This window comes from Neoarius graeffei, chromosome 23 (genome assembly GCF_027579695.1).
Source record: "Neoarius graeffei isolate fNeoGra1 chromosome 23, fNeoGra1.pri, whole genome shotgun sequence".
In the NCBI taxonomy this organism is placed as follows: Eukaryota; Metazoa; Chordata; class Actinopteri; order Siluriformes; family Ariidae; genus Neoarius; species Neoarius graeffei.
This window is the reverse complement of record NC_083591.1, coordinates 59204266-59231689: the sequence shown is the minus strand read 5'-3', so window position 1 is coordinate 59231689 and position 27424 is coordinate 59204266. Positions and strand designations below refer to the sequence as shown.

General features: G+C 46.8%; 1 protein-coding gene and 1 long non-coding RNA gene across 2 annotated transcripts in view; one reads left to right on the top strand and one right to left on the bottom strand.

The window, feature by feature from the left end:
* clcn2a (chloride channel, voltage-sensitive 2a) overlaps positions 1 to 27424 on the bottom strand; it is a 99832-nt gene that overhangs the window by 57362 nt on the left and 15046 nt on the right. Inside the window, exon 2 of the mRNA XM_060906547.1 lies at positions 3459 to 3591. Coding sequence (XP_060762530.1) covers positions 3459 to 3591 — 133 coding nt within the window. The remainder of the gene's footprint in view (positions 1 to 3458; positions 3592 to 27424) is intronic.
* The window catches only part of LOC132871924 (uncharacterized), a 46471-nt gene that overhangs the window by 11199 nt on the left and 7848 nt on the right, over positions 1 to 27424 (top strand). The gene's annotated exons all lie outside the window — the stretch shown is intronic.

Here is a 27424-nt window from a genome sequence, read left to right as displayed (position 1 = left end):
ATATTAAACCTGCATGGAGAGCTTTATACAAACCACCATTAACGAAAACATTTGCTGATTTGCAGTGGAAACTCTTACACGGCGTAGTAGCTGTTAACGCCTTTGTTTCTGTCATAAACCCAGCTGTTGATGATAAGTGCCTTTTTGTGCAGAAAGAGAAATTCATCTCATCTCATAATCTGTAGCCGCTTTATCCTTCTACAGGGTCGCAGGCGAGCTGGATCCTATCCCAGCTGACTACGGGCGAAAGGCGGGGTTCACCCTGGACAAGTCGCCAGGTCATCACAGGGCTGACACATAGACACAGACAACCATTCACACTCACATTCACACCTACGCTCAATTTAGAGTCACCAGTTAACCTAACCTGCATGTCTTTGGACTGTGGGGGAAACCGGAGCACCCGGAGGAAACCCACGCGGACACGGGGAGAACATGCAAACTCCGCACAGAAAGGCCCTCACCGGCTGCTGGGCTCGAACCCAGGACCTTCTTGCTGTGAGGCGACAGCGCTAACCACTACACCACCGTGCCGCCGAAAGAGAAACTGTTTTTCATTGTTTTATGGAATGTGATAGACTCGGCTCTTTGCTTTATCGTTTACAGTTGATATTTAGAGCTTTTAAGGTTGGATTTACAAATAATTGTTTTATTTTGGGTGTTATGTATATGCAGAAGAAAAAGTCTCAGTGTCAGTTATTGAATTTCATAACTGGACAAGCGAAGATGGCGATATGGATCAGTCGCAGGAATGTTCTAGAGGGTGGATCTGGTCAGGACTGTCTTCGTGTTTTTTTAAGATTGGTCAAGTCCAGAATGATGATCGATTTTAAATGTTACTCTGCGATGAAAGCTGTTGATGGGTTTGTGAGTGTGTGGGGACACAGAGACGTATTGCGCTCTGTTAGTGATGATGAATTGATATATGGATGTGTGTTGAGCTGAAGTGCTCGCGCAGTGCCCCGTTTTTAATTTTCCTTTCCTTTCTTTTTTACCTTATTTGATATTTTCATCAGGAAGATACTGGAACATAGATGATGTAAAATAAAGTTTTTTTTTATTAAAATTTGAATTCTCTCTCTCTCTCTCTCTCTCTCTCTCTCTCTCTCTCTCTAACTCTCTCTCTCTCACTCTCTCAAACTCTCTCTCTAAGTCTCACTCTCTAACTCACTCTCTTGCTCAAACTCTCTCTCTCTAACTCTAAGTCTCTCTCTCTAACTCTCTCTTTCACTCACTCTCTCTCAAACTCTCTCTCTCTCTAACTCACTCTCAAACTCTCTCTCAAAATCTCTCTCTAACTCTGTCTCTCTCTCTAACGCTCTCTCTCTCTAACTCTTTCTCTCTCTCTCTCTCTAACTCTGTCTCTCTCTCTAACTCACCCTCTCTCTCTCCCTCTCTAACTCTCTTTCTCTAACTCACCCTCTCTCTCTAACTCTCTCTCTCTCTAACTCACCCTCTCTCTCTCTCTCACCCTCTCTCTCTCTAACTCACCCTCTCTCTCTCTAACTCTCTAACTCTCTCTCTAACTCACCCTCTCTCTCTCTCTCTCTCTCTAACTCTCTCTCTCTCACACACACACACACACAGACAGAGCATCTCCTTTGCAGCTTTTTGGCTCCACAGCTGCAGCACCTGTAGAATCTCAATGAGACGCACAAAGACAAAACGAGTCCAAACGAACCAATCGATGGTAATTAGTGTCCAGTAGAGGGCAATCTATCAACATGAGGCTAAATGAGGCAACGGTAACTTCAGCGTCCGCTTCCTCACACCTCCCGATCACTGCACACCACTGTTCTGGGACTGAAACGACACTGTTCAGCTCACATCCCTTCACCTGACATCGAACACATTCACTCAGACTGCCCTTAGGATGGATATAAAAGGTGTTCACTCACTGACTATAGCCCTTATGATGCATATGTCTGCACTATATATTGGCACCCCTCTACCTCAGCCTCCTCTTTTTTTCAGCTTACTTCTCCATGGCTAAATATTTATTCATTATCACCGTCAAGCAAAATTTGATATCAAGATAAAAGGTCATTTAATGCTCTTAGTTGACCAGTCAGATTATTTTCAGGTGTAAATGCGCCCAAGATGCATTTAATCAGATTGAAATCTGACTGCTCCAGTTAATCCAGGAGGTAAAACATATTTACATCAACATCTGACATTAAAACTAAAGCACCACAGCTCAAACCCATCCTAGAGTATTGTAGCATAATTGAAACTGCTCCCAGTACATTACATCATAACTAAAACCCCTCCCAATACAGTACGTCATTGTATAAACCCTTACAATACGTTTCATCATAACGAAAACCCCTCACAAAACATTATCATAACCAAAACCTTTTCCTGTATATGACATTATGTAATTTAAACCCCTCCTACAATAATAGATCATAAACTGAAACCCCTCTCAACAAACACACCGTCATTGTAGAAACCCCTCCCAGTACATTACATAATTGTATAAACCCCTCCCAATACATTATGCCATAATAGAAACCCCTCCCAATACACTGTCACTGTATAAACCCCTCCCAGTACATTACATCATAACTAAAACCCCTCCCAATACATTATCATAACCAAACCCTTTTCCAATATATCATATAATTTAAACCCCTCCTACAATAATAGGCCTTAAACTGAAACCCCTCCCAACTCATTATGTAATAACCAAAACCCCTCCCAATACATTACATCATAATTGAAACCCCTCCCAGTACATTGCATCATGTTAGGAACGCCTCCCAGTACATTATATCACTGTATAGCTCATATAACTTAAACCCCTCCTACAATAATAGGTTATATACTGAAACCCCTCCCAACTCATTATGTCATAACCAAAACCCCTCCCAGTACATTATGTCAGAATAGAAACTCCTCCCAATCCATTCTGTCGTAATCGGAACCCATCTTGGTTCAGTGTCACAGTAAAAGTCGGCATCCAGACGCCACGACACACACAATCTTTTTAAATATACATTAAATTCATGCCATTAACACACAACGCAAATATTTTAGTGTTTTTCTGTGAATAAATACTACTGCATTTGATCAAAGCGTAACAATTTTCTCCAGCAGTTTCACGCTCCTATTTCCACAACATGACACCAGCGGCACAGCGTTGCTGCTATTTTGAGAACGAGCGAGACGGCTGTGAAAAAGAAAACGCATGTGGTGCTCACATCTGCTGCTGCCTCAACATCACTCCTGCCTTCTGACTCGGTTTCAGAACGCCTGTAGCGATGATAATAATTCCTTTTATTTATATATTTATGTTGTACTTTTCAGTGAGCTAAAGACAGTTAAAGGAGTTTATGTAAATATATATGCAAATATAAACACACAGGTCACTTCCTGTCAGAGTCCCGCCCACACTGCTTTAGCTCTGCGTTTATCCTTGACAGGAGCAGATGAAGGTACAGGGTTCTCACACTCACGCTGGCACTTGACACACGGATCCTTTTCGTATTCCAGCTGATCCGGAGTTTGGTTTCGAATCCCGGCAGCCCGAAAGCGAGTCACTTCCTCTTTGGCGCAGGTGCCGAGCTCCTGAGTGTATCGGCCATACATCTGTAACGGAGAGAAGACCAGAGACAGCGTGCTTCTTTAGTTTTTCACCAAAGCTTCGAGGATCAAGCTGATAACAGGGAACAGAAGCATACAGCCACCAGTATAGCACCATACACTAAACATACAGTGGTGCTTGAAAGTTTGTGAACCCTTTAGAATTTTCTATATTTCTGCATAAATATGACCTAAAACATCATCAGATTTTCACACAAGTCCTAAAAGTAGATAAAGAGAACCCAGTTAAACAAATGAGACAAAAATATTATACTTGGTTATTTATGTATTGAGGAAAATGATCCAATATTACATATCTGTGAGTGGCAAAAGTATGTGAACCTCTAGGATTAGCAGTTAATTTGAAGGTGAAATTAGAGTCAGGTGTTTTCAATCAATGGGATGACAATCAGGTGTGAGTGGGCACCCTGTTTTATTTAAAGAACAGGGATCTATCAAAGTCTGATCTTCACAACACATGTTTGTGGAAGTGTGTCATGGCACGAACAAAGGAGATTTCTGAGGACCTCAGAAAAAGCATTGTTGATGCTCATCAGGCTGGAAAAGGTTACAAAACCATCTCTAAAGAGTTTGGACTCCACCAATCCACAGTCAGACAGATTGTGTACAAATGGAGGAAATTCAAGACCATTGTTACCCTCCCCAGGAGTGGTCGACCAACAAAGATCACTCCAAGAGCAAGGCGTGTAATAGTCGGCGAGGTCACGAAGGACCCCAGGGGAACTTCTAAGCAACTGAAGGCCTCTCTCACATTGGCTAATGTTACTGTTCATGAGCCTGCCATCAAGAGAACACTGAACAACAATGGTGTGCATGGCAGGGTTGTGAGGAGAAAGCCACTGCTGTCCAAAAAGAACATTGCTGCTCGTCTGCAGTTTGCTAAAGATCACGTGGACAAGCCAGAAGGCTATTGGAAAAATGTTTTGTGGATGGATGAGACCAAAATAGAATTTTTGGTTTAAATGAGAAGCGTGATGTTTGGAGAAAGGAAAACACTGCATTCCAGCATAAGAACCTTATCCCATCTGTGAAACATGGTGGTGGTAGTATCATGGTTTGGGCCTGTTTTGCTGCATCTGGGCCAGGACGGCTTGCCATCATTGATGGAACAATGAATTCTGAATTATACCAGCGAATTCTAAAGGAAAATGTCAGGACATCTGTCCATGAACTGAATCTCAAGAGAAGGTGGGTCATGCAGCAAGACAACGACCCTAAGCACACAAGTCGTTCTACCAAAGAATGGTTAAAGAAGAATAAAGTTAATATTTTGGAATGGCCAAGTCAAAGTCCTGACCTTAATCCAATGGAAATGTTGTGGAAGGACCTGAAGCGAGCAGTTCATGTGAGGAAACCCACCAACATCCCAGAGTTGAAGCTGTTCTGTACGGAGGAACGGGCTAAAATTCCTCCAAGCCGGTGTGCAGGACTGATCAACAGTTACCGCAAATGTTTAGTTGCAGTTATTGCTGCACAAGGGGGTCACACCAGATACTGAAAGCAAAGGGTCACATACTTTTGCCACTCACAGATATGTAATATTAGATCATTTTCCTCAATAAATAAATGACCAATTATAATATTTTTGTCTCATTTGTTTAACTGGGTTCTCTTTATCTACTTTTAGGACTTGTGTGAAAATCTGATGATGTTGTAGGTCATATTTATGCAGAAATATAGAAAATTCTAACGGGTTCACAAACTTTCAAGCACCACTGTATGTGTGTGTGTGTGCGCGCGCATGTGTGTGTTAATACAGATTTAAAGTGGAGCCAGATATGTATTTAATTTAAACCTGTGATTAGCAGCTGCACGACTGTCAGAGCTGCTGTTACAGAAAATTAATCAACATCATCTCTTCCGACTGATCACAATCCAGAACTCAACAGCGCTGTAATAGAAGTTAATTACTTTCCTATAACAGCATGTCCTGGAGTGTTTTATTATTCTTATACCACAGCAATTTGCGAAAGATTACTATTTAAGAACACGTCATGATGTTTATCCATTTACAGTTACATTATAATTTCTGTGATACAAGTTAGTTCCTGTTGTCACTTACGTTATAGCAGCTATAAACAACCTTTCCAGAAATTATATACAAACACATTTATATTATTATTATTATTATTATTTTAATTTAATGCTTCATATCAACAACATGATGGTTAAAGATTGAAACAGCAGCAGGTCAGGAACGAGAGCAGACTCATAGAGCATCAGAAATCCTGTTATAATTTATAAGAACACACACACACACACACACACACACACACACACACACACGGTATAAACAGCAGCTTCTTCATTCAGACTCCACTGAGGTGTGAACTCTGGTTCTGTCCCAGTTCTATTATTCAGCGCTTGTGTTAATGAGCACAAACGAGTGTACGTATGGTTAAACTCCAGGCTGAATTTGTAAACTTGGGAATTAGAGACAAGAGACAGAGCAGCAGAGATGGAGCTCTCAGATCCATCATCCTCAGGAAGCACATGGTCCTGCTCAGGGTTGCTGTGGATCCCGGAAATACCGGACTTGAGGCTGGGGGCCCTGGGAATACGGGACTCGAGGCCGGGGGCCCTGGGAATACGGGACTCGAGGTCGGGGGCCCTGGGAATACCGGACTCGAGGCCGGGGGCCCTGGGAATACGGGACTCGAGGCCGGGGGCCCTGGGAATACGGGACTCGAGGCCGGGGGCCCTGGGAATACGGGACTCGAGGCCGGGGGCCCTGGGAATACGGGACTCGAGGCCGGGGGCCCTGGGAATACGGGACTCGAGGCTAGGGGCCCTGGGAATACGGGACTCGAGGCTGGGGGCCCTGGGAATACGGGACTCGAGGCTGGGGGCCCTGGGAATACCAGGCATAAAGTGGGAATACACCCTGGATGAGACAGCAGGCCATCACAGAGCACTGCGCACACACACTTTTACACACACATTCACACCAACAGGCCAATAAACCTGCCAGCATGTTTTTAGGAGGTGGGAAGAAACTGAAGAACCCTGAGGAAACCCACACAGACACTAACCCGACCTCAAGATCAAACCGGGAACCCCGCAGCTAATTTTACATCGTTTACTTACATTCAAAATGCACATCAACACTTTTTTAACCTTAAACGATTACAACCCAGAAACTTCTCCGTCTCTCAGGAACCAAAATACAACAAAGAATACTGACAGCCGTGTCACTGTGTACATTTTAAATAACACACTTTGTCCTGAGAGGAAATGCATTAATTAGCAGTTAATTAGCACTAAAGAGTTTTGTCATTTTATTGCATTTATTTATTCAGTAATCTCACACACGCACGCGCGCGTTTACAGCAGTGTTGAGATGTCACTGTTGTTGTCATCATTGTCAGATTGAGTCTAATTGGATAGATTTATTAATTATTTATGTGACTCGTGTTGTTATTTTGAGGCTGATTTGTTTCGGAGTCATTTCTTACCATGCAATAAATAAACAAATCCCAGAGTCACAGCATTCCGGCTAACAGAACCATAAAACATACAGCAGGACTGAGGGGTGTGTCTGTTTGGGGCGTGTCTGTCTGCGGTGTGTCTGTTTGCGGTGTGTCTGTTTGGGGCATGTTTGTATGGGGCGTGTCTGTTCAGGGTGTGTGTGTTTAGGGCATGTCTGTTTGGAGCGTGTCTTTTTTTGGGGTGTGTTTGGGGTGTGTTTGTTTAGGGTGTGTGTGTGTTTGGGCATATTTGCTTAGGGTGTGTGTATGTGGGGTGTGTTTGGGGTGTGTGAGTTTGGGGCGTGTTTGTTTAGGGTGTGTGTATGTGGGGTGTGTGAGTTTGGGGCGTGTTTGTTTAGGGTGTGTGTGTTTGGGGCGTGTGTTTAGGGTGTGTGTGTTTGGGGCGTGTTTGTTTAGGGTGTGTGTGTTTGGGGCGTGTGTTTAGGGTGTGTGTGTTTGGGGCGTGTTTGTTTAGGGTGTGTGTGTTTGGGGTGTGTGTTTAGGGTGTGTGTGTTTGGGGTGTGTGTTTAGGGTGTGTGTGTTTGGGGCGTGTTTGTTTGGGGTGTGTGTGTTTAGGGCATGTCTGTTTGGGGTGTGTTTGGGGCATGTCTGTTTAGGGTGTGTGTAGGGCGTATTTGTTTAGGGTGTGTGTGTTTGGGGCGTGTGTGTTTAGGGCGTATTTGTTTAGGGTGTGTGTGTTTGAGGCGTGTGTGTTTGGGGCGTGTTTGTTTAGGGTGTGTGTGTTTGGGGCGTGCGTGTTTGGGGCATATTTGTTTAGGGTGTGTGTATGTGGGGTGTGTTTGGGGCGTGTTTGTTTAGGGTGTGTGTATGTGGGGTGTGTTTGGAGTGTGTGTGTCTGGGGCGTGTTTGTTTAGGGTGTGTGTATGTGGGGTGTGTTTGGTGTGTGTGTGTCTGGGGCGTGTTTGTTTAGGGTGTGTGTATGTGGGGTGTGTTTGGGGTGTGTGTGTCTGGGGTGTGTTTGTTTAGGGTGTGTGTATGTGGGGTGTGTTTGGTGTGTGTGTGTCTGGGGCGTGTTTGTTTAGGGTGTGTGTATGTGGGGTGTGTTTGGTGTGTGTGTGTCTGGGGCGTGTTTGTTTAGGGTGTGTGTATGTGGGGTGTGTTTGGGGTGTGTGTGTTTGGGGCGTGTTTGTTTAGGGTGTGTGTATGTGGGGTGTGTTTGGGGTGTGTGTGTCTGGGGCGTGTTTGTTTAGGGTGTGTGTGTCTGGGGCGTGTTTGTTTAGGGTGTGTGTATGTGGGGTGTGTTTGTTTAGGGTGTGTGTATGTGGGGTGTGTTTGGGGTGTGTGTGTTTGGGGCGTGTTTGTTTAGGGTGTGTGTATGTGGGGTGTGTTTGGGGTGTGTGTGTCTGGGGCGTGTTTGTTTAGGGTGTGTGTATATGGGGTGTGTTTGGGGTGTGTGTGTGTTTGGGGCGTGTTTGTTTAGGGTGTGTGTATGTGGGGTGTGTTTGGGGTGTGTGTGTCTGGGGCGTGTTTGTTTAGGGTGTGTGTATGTGGGGTGTGTTTGGGGTGTGTGTGTCTGGGGCGTGTTTGTTTAGGGTGTGTGTATGTGGGGTGTGTTTGTTTAGGGTGTGTGTATGTGGGGTGTGTTTGGGGTGTGTGTGTCTGGGGCGTGTTTGTTTAGGGTGTGTGTATGTGGGGTGTGTTTGGGGTGTGTGTGTCTGGGGCGTGTTTGTTTAGGGTGTGTGTATATGGGGTGTGTGTTTAGGGTGTGTGTGTTTGGGGCGTGTTTGTTTGGGGTGTGTGTGTTTAGGGCATGTCTGTTTGGGGTGTGTTTGGGGCATGTCTGTTTAGGGTGTGTGTAGGGCGTATTTGTTTAGGGTGTGTGTGTTTGGGGCGTGTGTGTTTAGGGCGTATTTGTTTAGGGTGTGTGTGTTTGAGGCGTGTGTGTTTGGGGCGTGTTTGTTTAGGGTGTGTGTGTTTGGGGCGTGCGTGTTTGGGGCATATTTGTTTAGGGTGTGTGTATGTGGGGTGTGTTTGGGGCGTGTTTGTTTAGGGTGTGTGTATGTGGGGTGTGTTTGGAGTGTGTGTGTCTGGGGCGTGTTTGTTTAGGGTGTGTGTATGTGGGGTGTGTTTGGTGTGTGTGTGTCTGGGGCGTGTTTGTTTAGGGTGTGTGTATGTGGGGTGTGTTTGGGGTGTGTGTGTTTGGGGCGTGTTTGTTTAGGGTGTGTGTATGTGGGGTGTGTTTGGGGTGTGTGTGTCTGGGGTGTGTTTGTTTAGGGTGTGTGTATGTGGGGTGTGTTTGGTGTGTGTGTGTCTGGGGCGTGTTTGTTTAGGGTGTGTGTATGTGGGGTGTGTTTGGTGTGTGTGTGTCTGGGGCGTGTTTGTTTAGGGTGTGTGTATGTGGGGTGTGTTTGGGGTGTGTGTGTTTGGGGCGTGTTTGTTTAGGGTGTGTGTATGTGGGGTGTGTTTGGGGTGTGTGTGTCTGGGGCGTGTTTGTTTAGGGTGTGTGTGTCTGGGGCGTGTTTGTTTAGGGTGTGTGTATGTGGGGTGTGTTTGTTTAGGGTGTGTGTATGTGGGGTGTGTTTGGGGTGTGTGTGTTTGGGGCGTTTGTTTAGGGTGTGTGTATGTGGGGTGTGTTTGGGGTGTGTGTGTCTGGGGCGTGTTTGTTTAGGGTGTGTGTATATGGGGTGTGTTTGGGGTGTGTGTGTGTTTGGGGCGTGTTTGTTTAGGGTGTGTGTATGTGGGGTGTGTTTGGGGTGTGTGTGTCTGGGGCGTGTTTGTTTAGGGTGTGTGTATGTGGGGTGTGTTTGGGGTGTGTGTGTCTGGGGCGTGTTTGTTTAGGGTGTGTGTATGTGGGGTGTGTTTGTTTAGGGTGTGTGTATGTGGGGTGTGTTTGGGGTGTGTGTGTCTGGGGCGTGTTTGTTTAGGGTGTGTGTATGTGGGGTGTGTTTGGGGTGTGTGTGTCTGGGGCGTGTTTGTTTAGGGTGTGTGTATATGGGGTGTGTTTGGGGTGTGTGTGTGTTTGGGGCGTGTTTGTTTAGGGTGTGTGTATGTGGGGTGTGTTTGGGGTGTGTGTGTCTGGGGCGTGTTTGTTTAGGGTGTGTGTATGTGGGGTGTGTTTGGGGTGTGTGTGTTTGGGGCGTGTTTGGGGTGTGTGTGTTTGGGGCGTGTTTGTTTAGGGTGTGTGTGTTTGTGTTGATTTGTGAACAGTGTGTTTGTGTCGTGCAGTGCAGTGTTGTGTTCACACAGGGGCTGTTATTCTTCATTTCCAACATTCTGAGAGCTGCTACATGCTGACTGTGGAGGAAAGAATATTCTCTCTCTCACTGCAAAAAATGACGTCTTAGCAAGTGAAAATATCTTGAAAATAGTTGAAACCGTCTAACATTTCCTATTAGAAGAATACAAGACATTAATTCCGAGATTATTAAACCTAGTTTTAGATTGCAACCAAATTATTCTAAGATGTTTTATCAAGTAAAAATATCTGTCCATGCAGCAAGATCATTTCACTAGTGTTAAATCATTTTCTCCTCAAATTCAGTTCTCAATTTTTTTTTGCAGTGCTCTGCCCCGTCTCTCTCTCTCTCTCTGCCCCGTCTCTCTCTCTGTCTCTCTCTGCCTCTCTCTCTCTCTGTCTCTCTCTGCCCCGTCTCTCTCTCTCTGCCCCGTCTCTCTCTCTCTGCCTCTCTCTGCCCCGTCTCTCTCTCTCTCTGCCTCTCTCTCTCTGCCCCGTCTCTCTCTCTGCCCTATCTCTCTCTGCCTCTCTCTGTCCTGTCTCTCTCTCTCTCTCTATCTGTCTCTCTCTCTGCCCCGTCTCTCTCTCTCTGCCCTGTCTCTCTCTCTCTATCTGCCTCTCTCTCTGCCCCATCTCTCTCTCTCTCTCTCTGCCCCGTCTCTCTCTCTCTGCCTCTCTCTCTCTCTGCCCCGTCTCTCTCTCTCTCTCTCTCTCTCTGCCCCGTCTCTCTCTCTCTCTGCCTCTCTCTCTCTCTCTCTCTGCCTCTCTCTCTCTGCCTCTCTCTCTCTCTGCCTCTCTCTCTCTCTCTGCCTCTCTCTCTCTGCCCCGTCTCTCTCTCTCTGCCTCTCTCTCTCTCTGCCTCTCTCTCTCTGTCTCTCTCTCTGTCTGAGTTTGAAAATATGAGAAGAATGTGACCTTTAATTGAAATTCATTCTGTGAAAATGACAAAAACCTTCATCACTGCTCCACATGGCACAATTATTGGCACCCCATAAACCTCTCTCTCAGCTTTAAATATTTTTCATCTCTCCCTCTCTTTCAGGTTATTCTTCCCTCTTCCTCAATCTCTTCCTTTATCACATCTCTCCGTTTCACTTTTTTTTATCTCTTCCTCTCTTTCTTTTTATGCACTTCACTCTTTCTCTCTTTGCCCTACTCTCACCCTCTTTCTATCTCATTCTTCATCACTTATCATTCTTTCACTATTTCAGTTTCTCTCCCTCACTTTCTATCTGTCCTTCTCCTTTTCTCTCTATTACTACCTCTTTACCTCTCAGTCTCATTCACTCCATCTCTCTATTTCTTTTGCATGTATTTGACCATGTTGTTTGTCCTCTTCTTTCTCTCTTCCTCATTTATGATCTCTCATTTCCCATTCTGCATCTCTCTCTCTCTCTCTCTCATGTGAGAAGCTGACACCAGCACTACATTGAGATGTGCATCACGATTACAGCAGACTCCCAACACTCTCTCTCTCTCTCTCTCTCACACACACATGAGGTGAACCTTGTAGAGAAAGCAAAGCAGCCTGTTTCAGCTCAGATGGATCCACACTCCTCCTCCTCCTCCTCTTCCTCCTCTTCATTTTTTACACAACCTCAGCCCACTCACTCAAGTGACCAGCTTTAAATTTGCATTGAACTAGAAATCACATTCACATTTATTTATTTATTTTCCTATAACAGTACATCCTCAAGTGCTTTATTCCTCTTACACACAGCGATTCACCAACGACTGCAGTTTATTAAACGGCTTCATATTGTTTATCCATTTTACTTATATTTAATGTTCTGTGAAACAACTTCATTCCTGTTTTGACGGCGATAAACAGTACTTCTGTCACCAGCGTTTCTTTTCTTCCTCTCGCAAAGTTAATAAGACAAAAAATAATAATCTCAGTGTGTTCCATCGTGTTCCTGAGAAACTGTACAGAAGTGTAAACTCCTCTGTCCTGACAGTTCCAGCTTCCCCTCTGACTGTTACACAGCGCTCACACTGGAGACTCCTTCCAGAGACGTCACACACACATGGAGTGTGTATGTGGAGCGTCTGCTGTTAGTATAGAAACCATAACGTATCAGAACAAGTGCATTAATATAAACCTGCATTACAGTCAGAGCTGCTGTTCAAGAAAATTAATCAACACCTTCTCTTCTGACCAATAATAATAACATAAATAACGAGTTTAACACATTAGTGTGATGTATCTAACATTTATTTTTTTTACTGGTTTTGGTCCAGATATCCAGCGCTCATTATATTTCTCTTATATTTATATTTCCAAATGTATAAAAATAAAAAAAAGCCATAAGACCTGATCATGTGACATAAATGAGGTTTATGTGACACAATTTTTATCTAACTGCAGGTGTGAAGATGTTCCTTTAAAGGTTCCACCTCGGAGATGAGTGTTTCTCATCCCAAAGTGCCGTTCAGTACGTTGGTTCTTTCCCTGAGTGTGCAACAACAGTCCATTATTTCAATATATATTTTATATTTTCTAAAGATTCAACATCCTGTCTGTAAAATAAAGACGAAAGTGAAGAGGCCTGCTTTTTTTTTTTTGATGATGCTTCAAAATGGTGGAATTCGACACCACTTTGCATTCAGTTCTGTGCACTTATTAAAAAGCACCTGCATATAAAAACTCCATCTTTTATTAATGAATTAATTTATTAATTCAGTGGACAAAACACCTTTCTAAAACCCAAGGTCACTCCAGGAAGCATATAACACAACATCACATCCATTAAAATAAACTGATTAGTTAAAAACATTAAGAAATAGAAAATAAAGAGTAACCTTTCCTTGTGCTTATTTTTGTATTTATAGTTTAACTTCATCTTTTATTTTATTCCTGTTTATTCTATTACAGTATCATGTTTATTATTCTCTCCACATTCACTGGATGTGAGCAATTGTGCACTCTGATTGGCTACTCTGCTACTAGGATATCTGCTCATATACTGTGAGTAGAGAAAAGCAAAATGGTGGAGCGTGTTACTGAACCAACCGAGGATGAAATAAAAACTCTACTCGAAAACAAACCCCCCCCCAAAAATACAAAAAAGCGCAATAAAGTATGGAATGAAAGTATTTGATGGTAAGAACATATCTTTTTTTAATTATTTTTGAAGAATTATTATTATTATTGCATCTTTCACAACCCCTCCTAGAACTGCCACCTTATTGTGGTGGAGGGGTTTGTGTGCTTGAATGATCCTAGGAGCTATGTTGTCGGGGGCATTACACCCCTGTTAGGGTCTCCCAAGGCAGACAGGTCCTAGGTGATAGGCCAGACCAAGAGCAGTTCACCAAAACCCTTATGGATAATAATAGATCAAGGACCATGATGTCGCCCGGTATGGTGCAGCCGGGGCCCCACCCTGGAGCCAGGCCCGGGGTTGGGGCTCGTATGCGAGGGCTTGGTGGCCGGGCCTTTGCCCACGGGGCCCAGTCGGGCTCAGCCCGAAGCGGTGACGTGGGCCCGACCTTCTGTGGGTTCACCACCCACAGAGGTAGCCGTAGGGGGCCGGTGCAGTGTGGATTGGGCGGCAGTCGAAGGCAGGGGCCTCAATGACCTGATCTCCAAACACAGCGGCTAGCTGTTGGGACATGGAATGTCACTTCGCTGGGGGGAAAAGAGCCTGAGCTTGTGCGGGAGGTTGAGAGGTACCAGCTAGAGATAGTCGGGCTCACCTCCACGCACAGCTTGGGCTCCGGAACCCAGCTCCTCGAGAGGGGCTGGACTCTCTACTTCTCTGGAGTCACCCATGGTGAGCGGCGGCGGGCTGGTGTGGGCTTGCTTATAGCTCCCCAGCTCAGCCGCCATGTGTTGGAGTTTACCCCAGTGAACAAGAGGGTCGCCTCTCTGCGCCTTCGGATTGGGGAGAGGGCTCTTGCTGTTGTTTGTGCCTACAGGCTGAATAGCAGTATAGAGTATCCGGCCTTCTTGGAGTCCCTGGGAGAGGTACCGAGAGGTGCTCAGACTGGGGACTCCATTGTTCTACTGGGGGACTTCAACGCTCACGTGGGCGATGACAGTGACACCTGGAGGGGTGTGATTGGGAGGAACGGCCTCCCTGATCTGAACCTGAGTGGTGTTTTGTTATTGGACTTCTGTGATAGTCACGGTTTGTCCATAACGAACACCATGTTCGAGCATGGGGTGTCCATAAGTGCACATGGCACCAGGACACCTTAGGTCGGAGGTCGATGATCGACTTTGTTGTCGTTTCATCTGATCTCCGGCCCTATGTCTTGGACACTCGGGTGAAGAGAGGGGCTGAGCTGTCAACTGATCACCACCTGGTGGTGAGTTGGATCCGCTGGCGGAGGAGGAAGCCGGACAGACCTTGCAGGCCCAAACGTATAGTGAGGGTCTGCTGGGAATGTCTGGCTGAGCACTCTGTCGGGGAGGTCTTTAACTCCCACCTCCGGGAGAGCTTCTCCCAGCTTCCGAGGGAGGCGGGGGACATTGAGTCTGAGTGGACCATGTTCTCTACCTCCAATGTAGACGCGGCTGTTCGGAGCTGTGGCCACAAGGTCTCCGGTGCCTGTCGTGGCGGCAATCCCCGAACCCGGTGGTGGACAATGGAAGTAAGGGATGCCGTCAAGCTGAAGAAGGAGTCCTATCATGCCATGTTGGCCTCCGGGACTCCTGAGGCAGCTGACGGGTATCGGCAGGCCAGGCGTGCCACAGCTCGGGCAGTTGCGGAGGCAAAAACTCGAAACTGGGAGGAGTTCGGTGAGGCCATGGAGGAGGACTATCAGTCGGCCTCGAAGAAATTCTGGCAAACCATCCGGCGCCTCAGGAAGGGGAAGCAGTACTCTGCCAACACTGTTTACAGTGTGGGTGGGGAGCTGTTGACCTCGACTGGGGACATTGTCAGGTGGTGGAAGGAATACTTCGAGGATCTCCTCAATCCCACTGTCACGTCTTCCATTGAGGAAGTGGAGGCTGATGACTCAGAGGTGGACTCATCCATTACCCAAGCCAAAGTCAGTGAGGTGGTTTGCAAGCTCCTTGGTGGCAAGGCACCGGGAGTGGATGAGATCCGCCCTGAGTATCTCAAGTCTCTGGATGTTGTGGGGCGCTCTCAGCTGACACGCCTCTGCAACATCACGTGGTAGTTGGGGACAGTGCCTCTGGAGTGGCAGACTGGGGTGGTGGTCCCTCTTTTTAAGAAAGGGGACCGGAGAGTGTGCTCCAATTATAGGGGAATCACACTTCTCAGCCTCCCTGGGAAGGTTTACTCCAGGGTACTGGAGAGAAGAATTCGGCCAATAGTCGAACCTCGGATCCAGGAGGAACAATGTGGTTTTTGTCCTGGTCGCAGAACACTGGACCAGCTCTATACCCTTCATAGGGTGCTCGAGGGTTCATGGGAGTTTGCCCAACCAGTCCACGTGTGCTTTGTGGATCTGGAGAAGGCATTCGACTGTGTCCCTCATGGTATTCTGTGGGGGGTGCTTCGGGAGTATGGGGTTTGGGGCTCTTTGCTAAGGGCTGTCCAGTCCCTGTATGAACAGAGCAGGAGTCTGGTTCACATTGCCGGCAGTAAGTCAGACCTGTTCCCAGTGCATGTTGGACTCCGGCAGGGCTGCCCTTTGTCACTGGTTCTGTTCATAATTTTTATGGACAGAATTTCTAGGCACAGCCAGGGGCTGGAAGGAATCCTGTTCGGGAACCACAGGATTTCATCTCTGCTTTTTGCGGATGATGTTTTCCTGTTGGCTTCTTCAAACCAGGACCTTCAGCACACACTGGGGCGGTTTGCAGTCGAGTGTGAAGCAGCTGGGATGAGAATCGGCACCTCCAAGTCCGAGGCTATGGTTCTTGACTGGAAAAGGATGGCTTACCCTCTCCAGGTTGGTGGAGAAGTCCTGCCTCAGGTGGAGGAGTTTAAGTTTCTCGGGATCTTGTTCACAAGTGAGGGAAGGATAGAGCGTGAGATTGACAGGCGGATCGGTGCAGCCTCCGCAGTGATGCGGTCGCGTTACCGGTCCGTCGTGGTGAAGAAGGAGCTGAGCCAAAAGGCGAAGCTCTCGATTTACCGGTCGATCTATGTTCCGACTCTCACTTATGGTCATGAGCTTTGGGTAATGACAGAAAGAACAAGATCACGGATACAATCGGACGAAATGAGTTTCCTTTGCAGGGTGGCTGGGCGCTCCCTTAGAGATAGGGTGTATAAAAATGGGTGTCCGGTGATGGACAGGGTAAAGGACTGTATAAGGGGGACACTGGATCGGGTATACAGCAAGCTACACAGGCTGTCCGGTTAGAACAGGAATTAATGGATGTCCACTCACGAGAAACCGTGTAAACCGTGGTTTTACTAGAAAACAGAATAAAATACAAATACAACAAGACATGAGCAATAATATACACACAAGCAATAATGTAAATAATGACAATGATATAAATACAAATACACATCGCATTAAATATATATTAACGCAAATGAATAATAATTATATACAATGTAATACAAATGTAAAACACACAAATGAATACTATATAAGTAAAACAATGTAAAGCCCAATGAATGCTATTTACACCCCATAATAAATAACACAACACACTAGATACTGACTATCTACACGATATGTACACAATATGTACAATGTGTACAACGTACACGGAGGATGAGGATAGCTGCCTACAGCAGCTATCATTACCAAGGTGCGTGGTGCAACTGCTTACAGCGAGTTACACCCGCATGAAGACACAGAGTGTGTCGGCTGAATGAAGGGGAGCGTAGCTCCTTTAAGCGCTGCCCCGCGCTGTATTGCGCATAGAAGGTTAGAATATGTGGCGCGGTTATGAACTGTACATACCACCACTACACTCCCAACACGGCAATGGCTAATAATGAAATGTGCTCCCGTAACAAACCGTGGTCGAGAAAACAAGCGCTATCATTACATGGCTACTGAACAGAACAGAACGAACACGTAAGAAAATAGACAGACACAGGATGAGAGAATAAGAGAAGAAATACTCGCTAGCATTACCGCTACATGTAACAGTTACAGATAGCGAGTACACACAACACAGTAGCTACGCAACAATAAACAACTTACATTCAAGGACGCACGGAATGCACACACGGCACGAATGATGGACGTTGGATCCTGACACGTCCGCGATAGAAAGACAGAAAGCAAGAAGAAATGAAACCGAGAAAGAAAGAGAGAAACGGATCCAAATATTCACTGATGAGAAGCAGGTGTTGCATGGAGTCCCCGTCTGATGTGTGCTGTGTTTTCCTCGATGTTTGTGCGCATCTTATATAGTCCACGCAGCACAGTGTGATGGACAGTGGCGCCAGGGTGTCTGAAGTTGGCATGTTGTAACATGCCCTGACAACTAACGAGTTGGGAGCCACTATGTCTGACAAGGGTGCCTGTTTACTACTTTTAAAGGTCAAAATAATTAAGACCTGGCACCGCAATTCTGAACAGCCGCCCCCAACTTTGTGGAACAAAGTTGTGTCCATGATGTCAGGCAGAGGTGTCCTGAGGGAGTGAAGGGAGTCTCACCAGGCGTGAGACTGGGCGTGTGTAGGTCCGGTCCTTGACCTGCACCTGTGCAGTACGTACCCTGCCATCTGCTCCAGGGATGACAGCAGTGACCTTGCCCACAGGCCACAGGGCACGTGGGAGTTGAGGGTCGACAATCATCACGATGCTGTCAACGATGAGGTCCTCCCGGTCTCGTTGCCACTTGGAGCGGGTTTGAAGAGAGGGCAGGTAGTTCCTGATGAACTTAGCCCAGAATTGGTCCGCGAGGGCCTGGCACTGTCTCCACCTGCGCCTGCCCAGGATGTCGGAGTCGGTGTAGACCACTTGTGGTATGGAGGGGTTGTGCTGCCCCATCAGCAGCATGTTTGGAGTGATGGGATCTGGATCTGCGATGTCTGATGAGGTGTAACCCAAGGGCTTGGAGTTGATGATGCCTTCCACCTCGATCAGCACTGTCCTCAACACCTCCTCAGTGACTGTCTGTGCATCGAGTGTAGTGTGTAGGGCAGCTTTGATGGAACGGATCTCCCGTTCCCAGGAACCACCGAAGTGCGGAGCATGTGGAGGATTGAACTTGAAGTCAATCTGTTGACTGGCTAAGTGGGACTGTAGATCTGGGCTGAGGGCTTTGAACGTCTCCTGCAGTTCAGACTGACCCCCTCTGAAATTGGTGCCTTGGTCGGAGAGCAGCTCATGTGGCTTCCCTCGGCGTGCGATGAAGCGCCGCAGGGCCATCAAGAAAGCATCAGTGTCCATGCTGGTGAGGAGGTCTAGATGCACTGCATGGGTTGTCAGGCACTTGAAAACGATGCCCCACCGTTTCTCAGTGCGTCGGCCGATCTTGATGAGGTACGGCCCGAAACAATCCATTCCAGTGGAATAGAAGGCTGGCTTGTGCAAGCGCAGACTTGATGGTGGCAAGTCAGCCATTCTGGGGATCACTGGTGTGCCTCGCCACTTCTGACACTCTGGACAGCTGTGCTGATGTTTCTTGACAGCCGCTCTCCCACGCACGATCCAGTACCGCCGGCGCAGCTCAGCAAACACTCGCTCTGGTCCTGGGTGCGCCAGGTGGCTGTCGAAGTCTCGGATGATGAGCTGTGTGATGGGGTGCTGAGGGTCAAGCAGGATGGGGTGCAGAGTCTCCTCCTCAACCGTGTCACACCTGCGCAGACGACCTCCGACCCGGATCAGCTGTGTCTCAGCGTCGTACTCCGGGGACAATGTGAGGATCCTGCTGTCAGTGGAGACTGGCTTCCCCGCTGAGAGCAGGGTGAGGTCTTCGGGGAAGGAGTCACTCTGTGCCTTCCTGAGGAGTGCCATCTCCGCTTGCCTGTAGTCCTCAGCTGTGATGGCGGATGTGGCCGCCCCGTGACGCGCTCTGACTGTGGCCTCCAGCAGCTCTGGATATTGACTGAAGTTCCCTGCATCAGGCAACGCAGGGTCAGAGGTCACGGTGATGTGGCCGCAGAACTGGGACTTCCGCAGCTCGGTGGCGTCCTGCAGCAGCTCCACTGATGGTGACGGTGCACTGATGAACAGGCACGCTGAGGTGGAAGACCGATGCTTGACAGCCTTGGCGGGGCCTTGAAGTGTCCACCCAAGGCGTGTCTTCAGGGCAATGGGTCCACCTGGTGGGCCTATGTGCACAGGCTCGATGGGGATGAGGAGGTCTGGGTAGTCAGATCCAATGAGGAGCAGCGGACGGGCCTGAGTAACGGAGTGAAGAGGCAGCCCTCTGAGGTGGCGGTAGGTCCTTTGGAGAGTCTCGACTGGGTGTGAATGAGGGGACAGTCCCAGTTCGGGTGATGTGAAAGCCCGCTGTATTTTGTACCGCTGCTGCGGTTGACTGAGGGATGACACAGAGAAGGACACTGACCTCCCCGGCACCGTTCTGATGTCATGACGGATGGTGCGGAGGGCCAGATTCTCACTCTGTCCTTTGAGGCCAAGCTGCTGCGCTGCTTGGGGGAGGAGCATGGTGCGCTCTGACCCGTCATCGAGGATGGCGTAGGTCTCCATCTTCTTGCCCCCGTAATGAAGGAGCACCTTCACCATCTTCAGCAGCACACAACTACCTCTGCGTGCTGGGTCGAGGTAGTAGGTAGATGGCTGGCTGGGTGAAGACAGTGTCGCAGTCTCCGGCCTGCTTTGTGCATTCACCTCATGCAGTACCTCGAGGTGCAGGCGATTGCACTTCGGGCACCGTGCCTTGAGGTAGCACTGAGCTGCTTGATGGTCGCGTCCACACCTCCAGCACTTCTTCCCGGTCTTGATCCACTGGAGCCTCGGTTCCAGTGACATACTCTTGAACGCAGTGCACTGGTTGAAGTAGTGCTCCGTGCTGTTGCAGAAGGGGCAGTACTTCTTTGGAGGCTCCACCTTGGCGGGTGTACGTGGAGCTGACTTTGATGGCTGCTGAGCTGACTTGGCTGGGGGGTCTACCAGCAGGACTGTGGTGGAGTGTGTGGCTGCCGGCTGCTTGCCTCTGGTGCTCCGCTGCCGCTCTGCCTGGCTCGCTGTTGCCTTTGGCGGGTCGTTGGTCTCGTCCAGCTGCACACCAACCTCGTGCTGTAACCATGCGGCGAAGTCTAAGAGTGTGGGGACAGGCACACGGTCTGGGTCGATGTACCGCCTGAAGGCAGTACGCAGCTCGTGAGGCAGCTTGGGCAGCAACCGAGACACATGCGAACCGCACCGTAGCTCAAGCTGTTCCTGGGTCCCCATCTTATCCAGCATCCCCACCAAGGACTGCACCTTCAGGGTGAAGTTCCTGAAGCCTCTCTGGTCACCGCTCCTGACAGGGGGCTCAGCCAAGACCTGGTTGATCTGCCTGAGTGCCAGTTTGCGGGGCTGCCCAAAGAGCTTCGTGAGGGCTGCCATCGTATCACTGTAGGGGTAGCTACTGTGGCAGTAAGCATCCGCTACCAGGACAGCATCCTCTAGCTTCAGGTGGTCCAGCAGGATCTGATATTTGAAGCGCTCTGTCGCGTCGGGTGGTAGGACGTTGTCGAGCGCCAGCTGCATCCTGTTGAACTGCCGTGGGTCGTCCTCGGTGAACGCTGGGATTCTCATCTTGGGCCCACGGTAGGTCAGCTCCTGAGGGGGAAGAGATGTCAGTCGCTGTGGGACAGGTGACAGCCTGTGATGATCTGGTGCCACTGCCCTCTGACCGGCCGACACCGGTGATGACGTCCGCTGTCTCTGAGCAGACGAAGGGCGCCATGGGCTGAATGGCGCTGAGTACTGTGGGGTGGCAGGAAAGGGTGAGGACGACGTGAATGAGTGACCCCGTGGCAGATTCATGCTCCTCAGGTGCTCTGTCAGCTCTGCCATCAGTGGTGTTGGCAGATGGGGAGCTCCTCCGTGTGGCGGTGTGGACGTCGCTGCCTCAGCTCCTGCGATGTGTGGCCGAGGTAGAGGTGACGACTGCTCTGCCACCGGGGCGCGGCGATGTCCACTGGTTGAGTCAGTAGGGCTGTATGTTCTGTCATGCTGCAGTGGTGATGATAGGACTGCTGGGGGGGTTCCAGGCGTGACGGCTGGAACCTGGATGTCCCTCGCTGGAGTGCGTGGAGGTGATGCATAGTGTTGTTGTTGCAACAGGTACTGCACATCCCGCTGCAGCTGCCGATTGTCCTCCCGTATCTGCTGAAGGGCGAGGAGGATAGCTGCTGACGTGTCCAGGGGAGTCTGCCCAGCAGGGGGAGTGTGTGATGGCTCCCGGGGCCTGCTGTCTCCCACATGGGAAGAATCATCCTGGGTGTGTACGCCGTCCTGTGGCAGCCGTCGCTGAGCCTGGGTCACCACGTAGTCATCCAGGTGCCTGGGGTGGTGGTGCTCACGGCGAGGACGGGCACTGCCATCATGAGTGGACATCCTGACTGTGTAGAACGCTGTATCCGGCTCGAAGGACCATATAAAAATGGGGGTCCGGTGATGGACAGGGTAAAGGACTGTATAGGAGGGACACTGGATCGGGTATACAGCAAGCTACACAGGCTCTCCGGTTAGAACAGGAATTAATGGATGTCCACTCACGAGAAACCGTGTAAACCGTGGTTTTACTAGAAAACAGAATAAAATACAAATACAACAAGACATGAGCAATAATATACACACAAGCAATAATGTAAATAATGACAATGATATAAATACAAATACACATCGCATTAAATATATATTAACGCAAATGAATAATAATTATATACAATGTAATACAAATGTAAAACACACAAATGAATACTATATAAGTAAAACAATGTAAAGCCCAATGAATGCTATTTACACCCCATAATAAATAACACAACACACTAGATACTGACTATCTACACGATATGTACACAATATGTACAATGTGTACAACGTACACGGAGGATGAGGATAGCTGCCTACAGCAGCTATCATTACCAAGGTGCGTGGTGCAACTGCTTACAGCGAGTTACACCCGCATGAAGACACAGAGTGTGTCGGCTGAATGAAGGGGAGCGTAGCTCCTTTAAGCGCTGCCCCGCGCTGTATTGCGCATAGAAGGTTAGAATATGTGGCGCGGTTATGAACTGTACATACCACCACTACACTCCCAACACGGCAATGGCTAATAATGAAATGTGCTCCCGTAACAAACCGTGGTCGAGAAAACAAGCGCTATCATTACATGGCTACTGAACAGAACAGAACGAACACGTAAGAAAATAGACAGACACAGGATGAGAGAATAAGAGAAGAAATACTCGCTAGCATTACCGCTACATGTAACAGTTACAGATAGCGAGTACACACAACACAGTAGCTACGCAACAATAAACAACTTACATTCAAGGACGCACGGAATGCACACACGGCACGAATGATGGACGTTGGATCCTGACACGTCCGCGATAGAAAGACAGAAAGCAAGAAGAAATGAAACCGAGAAAGAAAGAGAGAAACGGATCCAAATATTCACTGATGAGAAGCAGGTGTTGCATGGAGTCCCCGTCTGATGTGTGCTGTGTTTTCCTCGATGTTTGTGCGCATCTTATATAGTCCACGCAGCACAGTGTGATGGACAGTGGCGCCAGGGTGTCTGAAGTTGGCATGTTGTAACATGCCCTGACAACTAACGAGTTGGGAGCCACTATGTCTGACAAGGGTGCCTGTTTACTACTTTTAAAGGTCAAAATAATTAAGACCTGGCACCGCAATTCTGAACAGGGTGAGAAGCACAGTTACTCAGGAGGAGCTCGGAGTAGAGCCGCTGCTCCTCCACATCGAGAGGAATCAGCTGAGGTGGCTCGGGCATCTCTTTCAGATGCCTCCTGGACGCCTCCCTGGGGAGGTGTTCCAGGCATGTCCCCCTGCGAGGAGGCCCCGGGGAAGACCCAGGACATGCTGGAGGGACTATGTCTCTCGGCTGGCCTGGGAACGCCTCGGTGTTCTTCCCGAGGAGCTGGCCGAGGTGCCTGGGGAAAGGGAAGTTTGGGTTTCCATGCTCAGACTGCTGCCTCCGCGACCCAGCCCCAGATAAGCGGATGAAGATAAGACATCTTTCACAAATTGCTCCTGTCATTTTGGCAGTTTGTTTACATTCTAAACAGAAATTATTTTGCCGGATGTTTTGTATAAAGTTTTTATTTATTGAATTTGCAAAAACTGAAACTAAAAATGCTCTGTTTCTCAAAATCCAGTGAATGTGGAGAGAATAAAACAGTTATTCCACTCAATCTCATCGTACATGGATTATAGACAACTCAGTGCTACACACCTCGTCACCTATCAGCTCATGTACAACTCGATTTCGTGGAATAACTGTTAAATATTTAGTACTTGATCGTACAGCACTCTGAGCTCCCACAGGTATGAAATGTGCTCTAATTTTTTTTTCTGGAATATTACTAATAAATGGTACAGTGTAGAGCATTACTCACTTTATCACTCTAACGTGTTCTCACCGTGGGGACTCACAGTCTAATAAGTCAAGAGACTTTATTTAAAGCTCTGATGCACTGAAGCAGAATTTTTGTCTTCCAAAGACATTAAACAGAGATCACGCCCTGGGATTCACAGAGCAATTGTGCCAAACCTTCCAGTTCCTTCTAGTTTTATCTCTTAATGTGCCTTGAAATTCTCAATGTACCAAAACATGCACTGGATTTCACAGGCTGATAAGTGGTACTTGAAAGTTTGTGAACCCTTTAGAATTTTCTATATTTCTGCATAAATATGACCTAAAACATCATCAGATTTTCACACAAGTCCTAAAAATAGATAAAGAGAACCCAGTTAAACAAATGAGACAAAAATATTATATTTGGTCATTTATTTATTGAGGAAAATGATCCAATATTACATATCTGTGAGTGGCAAAAGTACGTGAACCTCTAGGATTAGCAGTTAATTTGAAGGTGAAATTAGAGTCAGGTGTTTTCAATCAATGGGATGACAATCAGGTGCGAGTGGGCACCCTGTTTTATTTAAAGAACAGGGATCTATCAAAGTCTGATCTTCACAACACATGTTTGTGGAAGTGTATCATGGCACGAATAAAGGAGATTTCTGAGGACCTCAGAAAAAGCGTTGTTGATGCTCATCAGGCTGGAAAAGGTTACAAAACCATCTCTAAAGAGTTTGGACTCCACCAATCCACAGTCAGACAGATTGTGTACAAATGGAGGAAATTCAAGACCATTGTTACCCTCCCCAGGAGTGGTCAACCAACAAAGATCACTCCAAGAGCAAGGCGTGTAATAGTTGGAGAGGTCACAAAGGACCCCAGGGTAACTTCTAAGCAACTGAAGGCCTCTCTCACATTGGCTAGTGTTAATGTTCATGAGTCCACCATCAGGAGAACACTGAACAACAATGGTGTGCATGGCAGGGTTGTGAGGAGAAAGCCACTGCTCTCCAAAAAGAACATTGCTGCTCATCTGCAGTTTGCTAAAGATCACGTGGACAAGCCAGAAGGCTATTGGAAAAATGTTTTGTGGACAGAGGAGACCAAAATAGAACTTTTTGGTTTAAATGAGAAGCGTGATGTTTGGAGAAAGGAAAACACTGCATTCCAGCATAAGAACCTTATCCCATCTGTGAAACATGGTGGTGGTAGTATCATGGTTTGGGCCTGTTTTGCTGCATCTGGGCCAGGACAGCTTGCCATCATTGATGGAACAATGAATTCTGAATTATACCAGCGAATTCTAAAGGAAAATGTCAGGATATCTGTCCATGAACTGAATCTCAAGAGAAGGTGGGTCATGCAGCAAGACAACGACCCTAAGCACACAAGTCGTTCTACCAAAGAATGGTTAAAGAAGAATAAAGTGAATGTTTTGGAATGGCCAAGTCAACATCCTGACCTTAATCCAATGGAAATGTTGTGGAAGGACCTGAAGCGAGCAGTTCATGTGAGGAAATCCACCAACATCCCAGAGTTGAAGCTGTTCTGTACGGAGGAACGGGCTAAAATTCCTCCAAGCCGGTGTGCAGGACTGATCAACAGTTACCGCAAACGTTTAGTTGCAGTTATTGCTGCACAAGGGGGTCACACCAGATACTGAAAGCAAAGGGTCACATACTTTTGCCACTCACAGATATGTAATATTGGATCATTTTCCTCAATAAATAAATGACCAAGTATAATATTTTTGTCTCATTTGTTTAACTGGGTTCTCTTTATCTACTTTTAGGACTTGTGTGAAAATCTGATGATGTTTTAGGTCATATTTATGCAGAAATATAGAAAATTCTAAAGGGTTCACAAAATTTCAAGCACCACTCTCTGTGTGTGTGTGTGTGTATATATATATATATATATATATATATATATATATACACATATATATATATATATATATATATATATATATATATATATATATATATATACACAATATATATATATATATATATATATATATATATATATATACATATATATATATATATATATATATATATATATATATATATATATACACACACAGTACTGGGCAAAAGTCGCCCCCCATGTTTTTTTTTTATACAAACTTTATTATAGATTTCTATTTTATGACTTCTACATTATTGAGTCAAAACATTCAGTTTTTTTCCCAGCACAAAATTAAATGTTACAGAACAAAAATGTTTGCTATCTATCTATCTATCTATCTATCTATCTATCTATCTATCTATCTATCTATCTATCTATCTATCTACAGTACTGTACAAAAGTCTTAGCCCCCTGTTTTTTTCATACAAACTTTGTTACAGAGTTCTATTTTATGACTTCTACTTATCGAGTCACAACATTACAAAACATTTTAGAGTCAAAATGTTTTTTTCCAGCACAAAATTAAATGCTACTGAAAAAAACATGTGTGTGTGTGTGTGTGTGGGGGGGGGGGGGGGGGGGGGAGGTCTGAGCAGCATATTCCATAAGAGACACTTTTCAGATGATAAAAGAAAACATAATGAAGGCTGCTGGGTTTTGGTGTAAAATGAAGAAGTGAGTGTGACAGTCAAAGAGTCCAGAAGAACTGGGGCTGGTTCTGTAAGATGCTCAGGAAAACCTACAGATCATTTCCACATAAAACTGACCTCACTGGACCGGAGACGGAGATTTTTTTTTTAAAGCAAAGTTTAATCTCACACCAAATATTGACTTTGTTCCATTTATTATGGCTCACTGATTACTGTTTATAGTTTTTTTTAGTTGCCAGACTACATTTTCCTAACAAAGTTCCCATTTTCTTTAAAAGCAGCCTTCACTCCATCACCTGCATCAATAAGACTAATGGAGTAAGCAGGGTGTGCTAGATTAGTGCTCCAGAGGTGTCACCATCTCATCTCATCTCATCTCATCTCATCTCATCTCATCTCATCTCATCTCATCTCTCACAAAAAAAAGTCTAACACTCAAACCCCATTACCCTAATCCCCGACTCTCCTGGTGGTTTCGTGAGGATGATTTGACACACAGCCAGCATGAAGAATATTCCACTAATATCCCAAGCTGAGACTGTAATATGATACGGCATGCTGATATCTCACAGGGGTCGATATGCCACTAAACACTCATGTGAGATTAAGTCGCTGTTTGCTAGCACATTTGCGATTGCACACCATTAGCTGAAGAGAAAACGCAGCTCTGTTAGAAGGAACTAAATCGAAGATGTGAACTCAGGAGGTAATGAGAGCGTGCCTCAAAAAACACTGCGTCTAGAGTGGCAATTTTAGTCAGGAGAAGCGCCGTGACTTGCGAAATGACTGTTCTACTATGAGCAAAGTTCAGTAGTGGGAGGAGCCAGAGGGTGGAATGCTGATGCAGATGTAGCCCAAGGAATCCTGTGCTTAAATAAAAGAAGGCTTAACATCAAGAGATGACGGCCTAGCCTGGGTAAGAAATGCTTCAGATTAAGCTTAAGAAGCCTCAGCTTGGATAATTTCAGCAAAACAAGCCTCTGTAGAAACCTCGTCTGGGGAGAAAAGCCCTTACACAGAGAAGAATCTGACTCAGTTTGGACACATGAAACTTCAGTTTGAGCAGAAGAAAGCCTTATTTATGGATGAGGTAGCCTCAGGCTGGACAAAAGCCTCCATGTGGACAGGAAAAAGTCATAACTCTGGGAGAAAAAAACCAGTTTGAGCAGAAGAAGTTGCCTCAGTT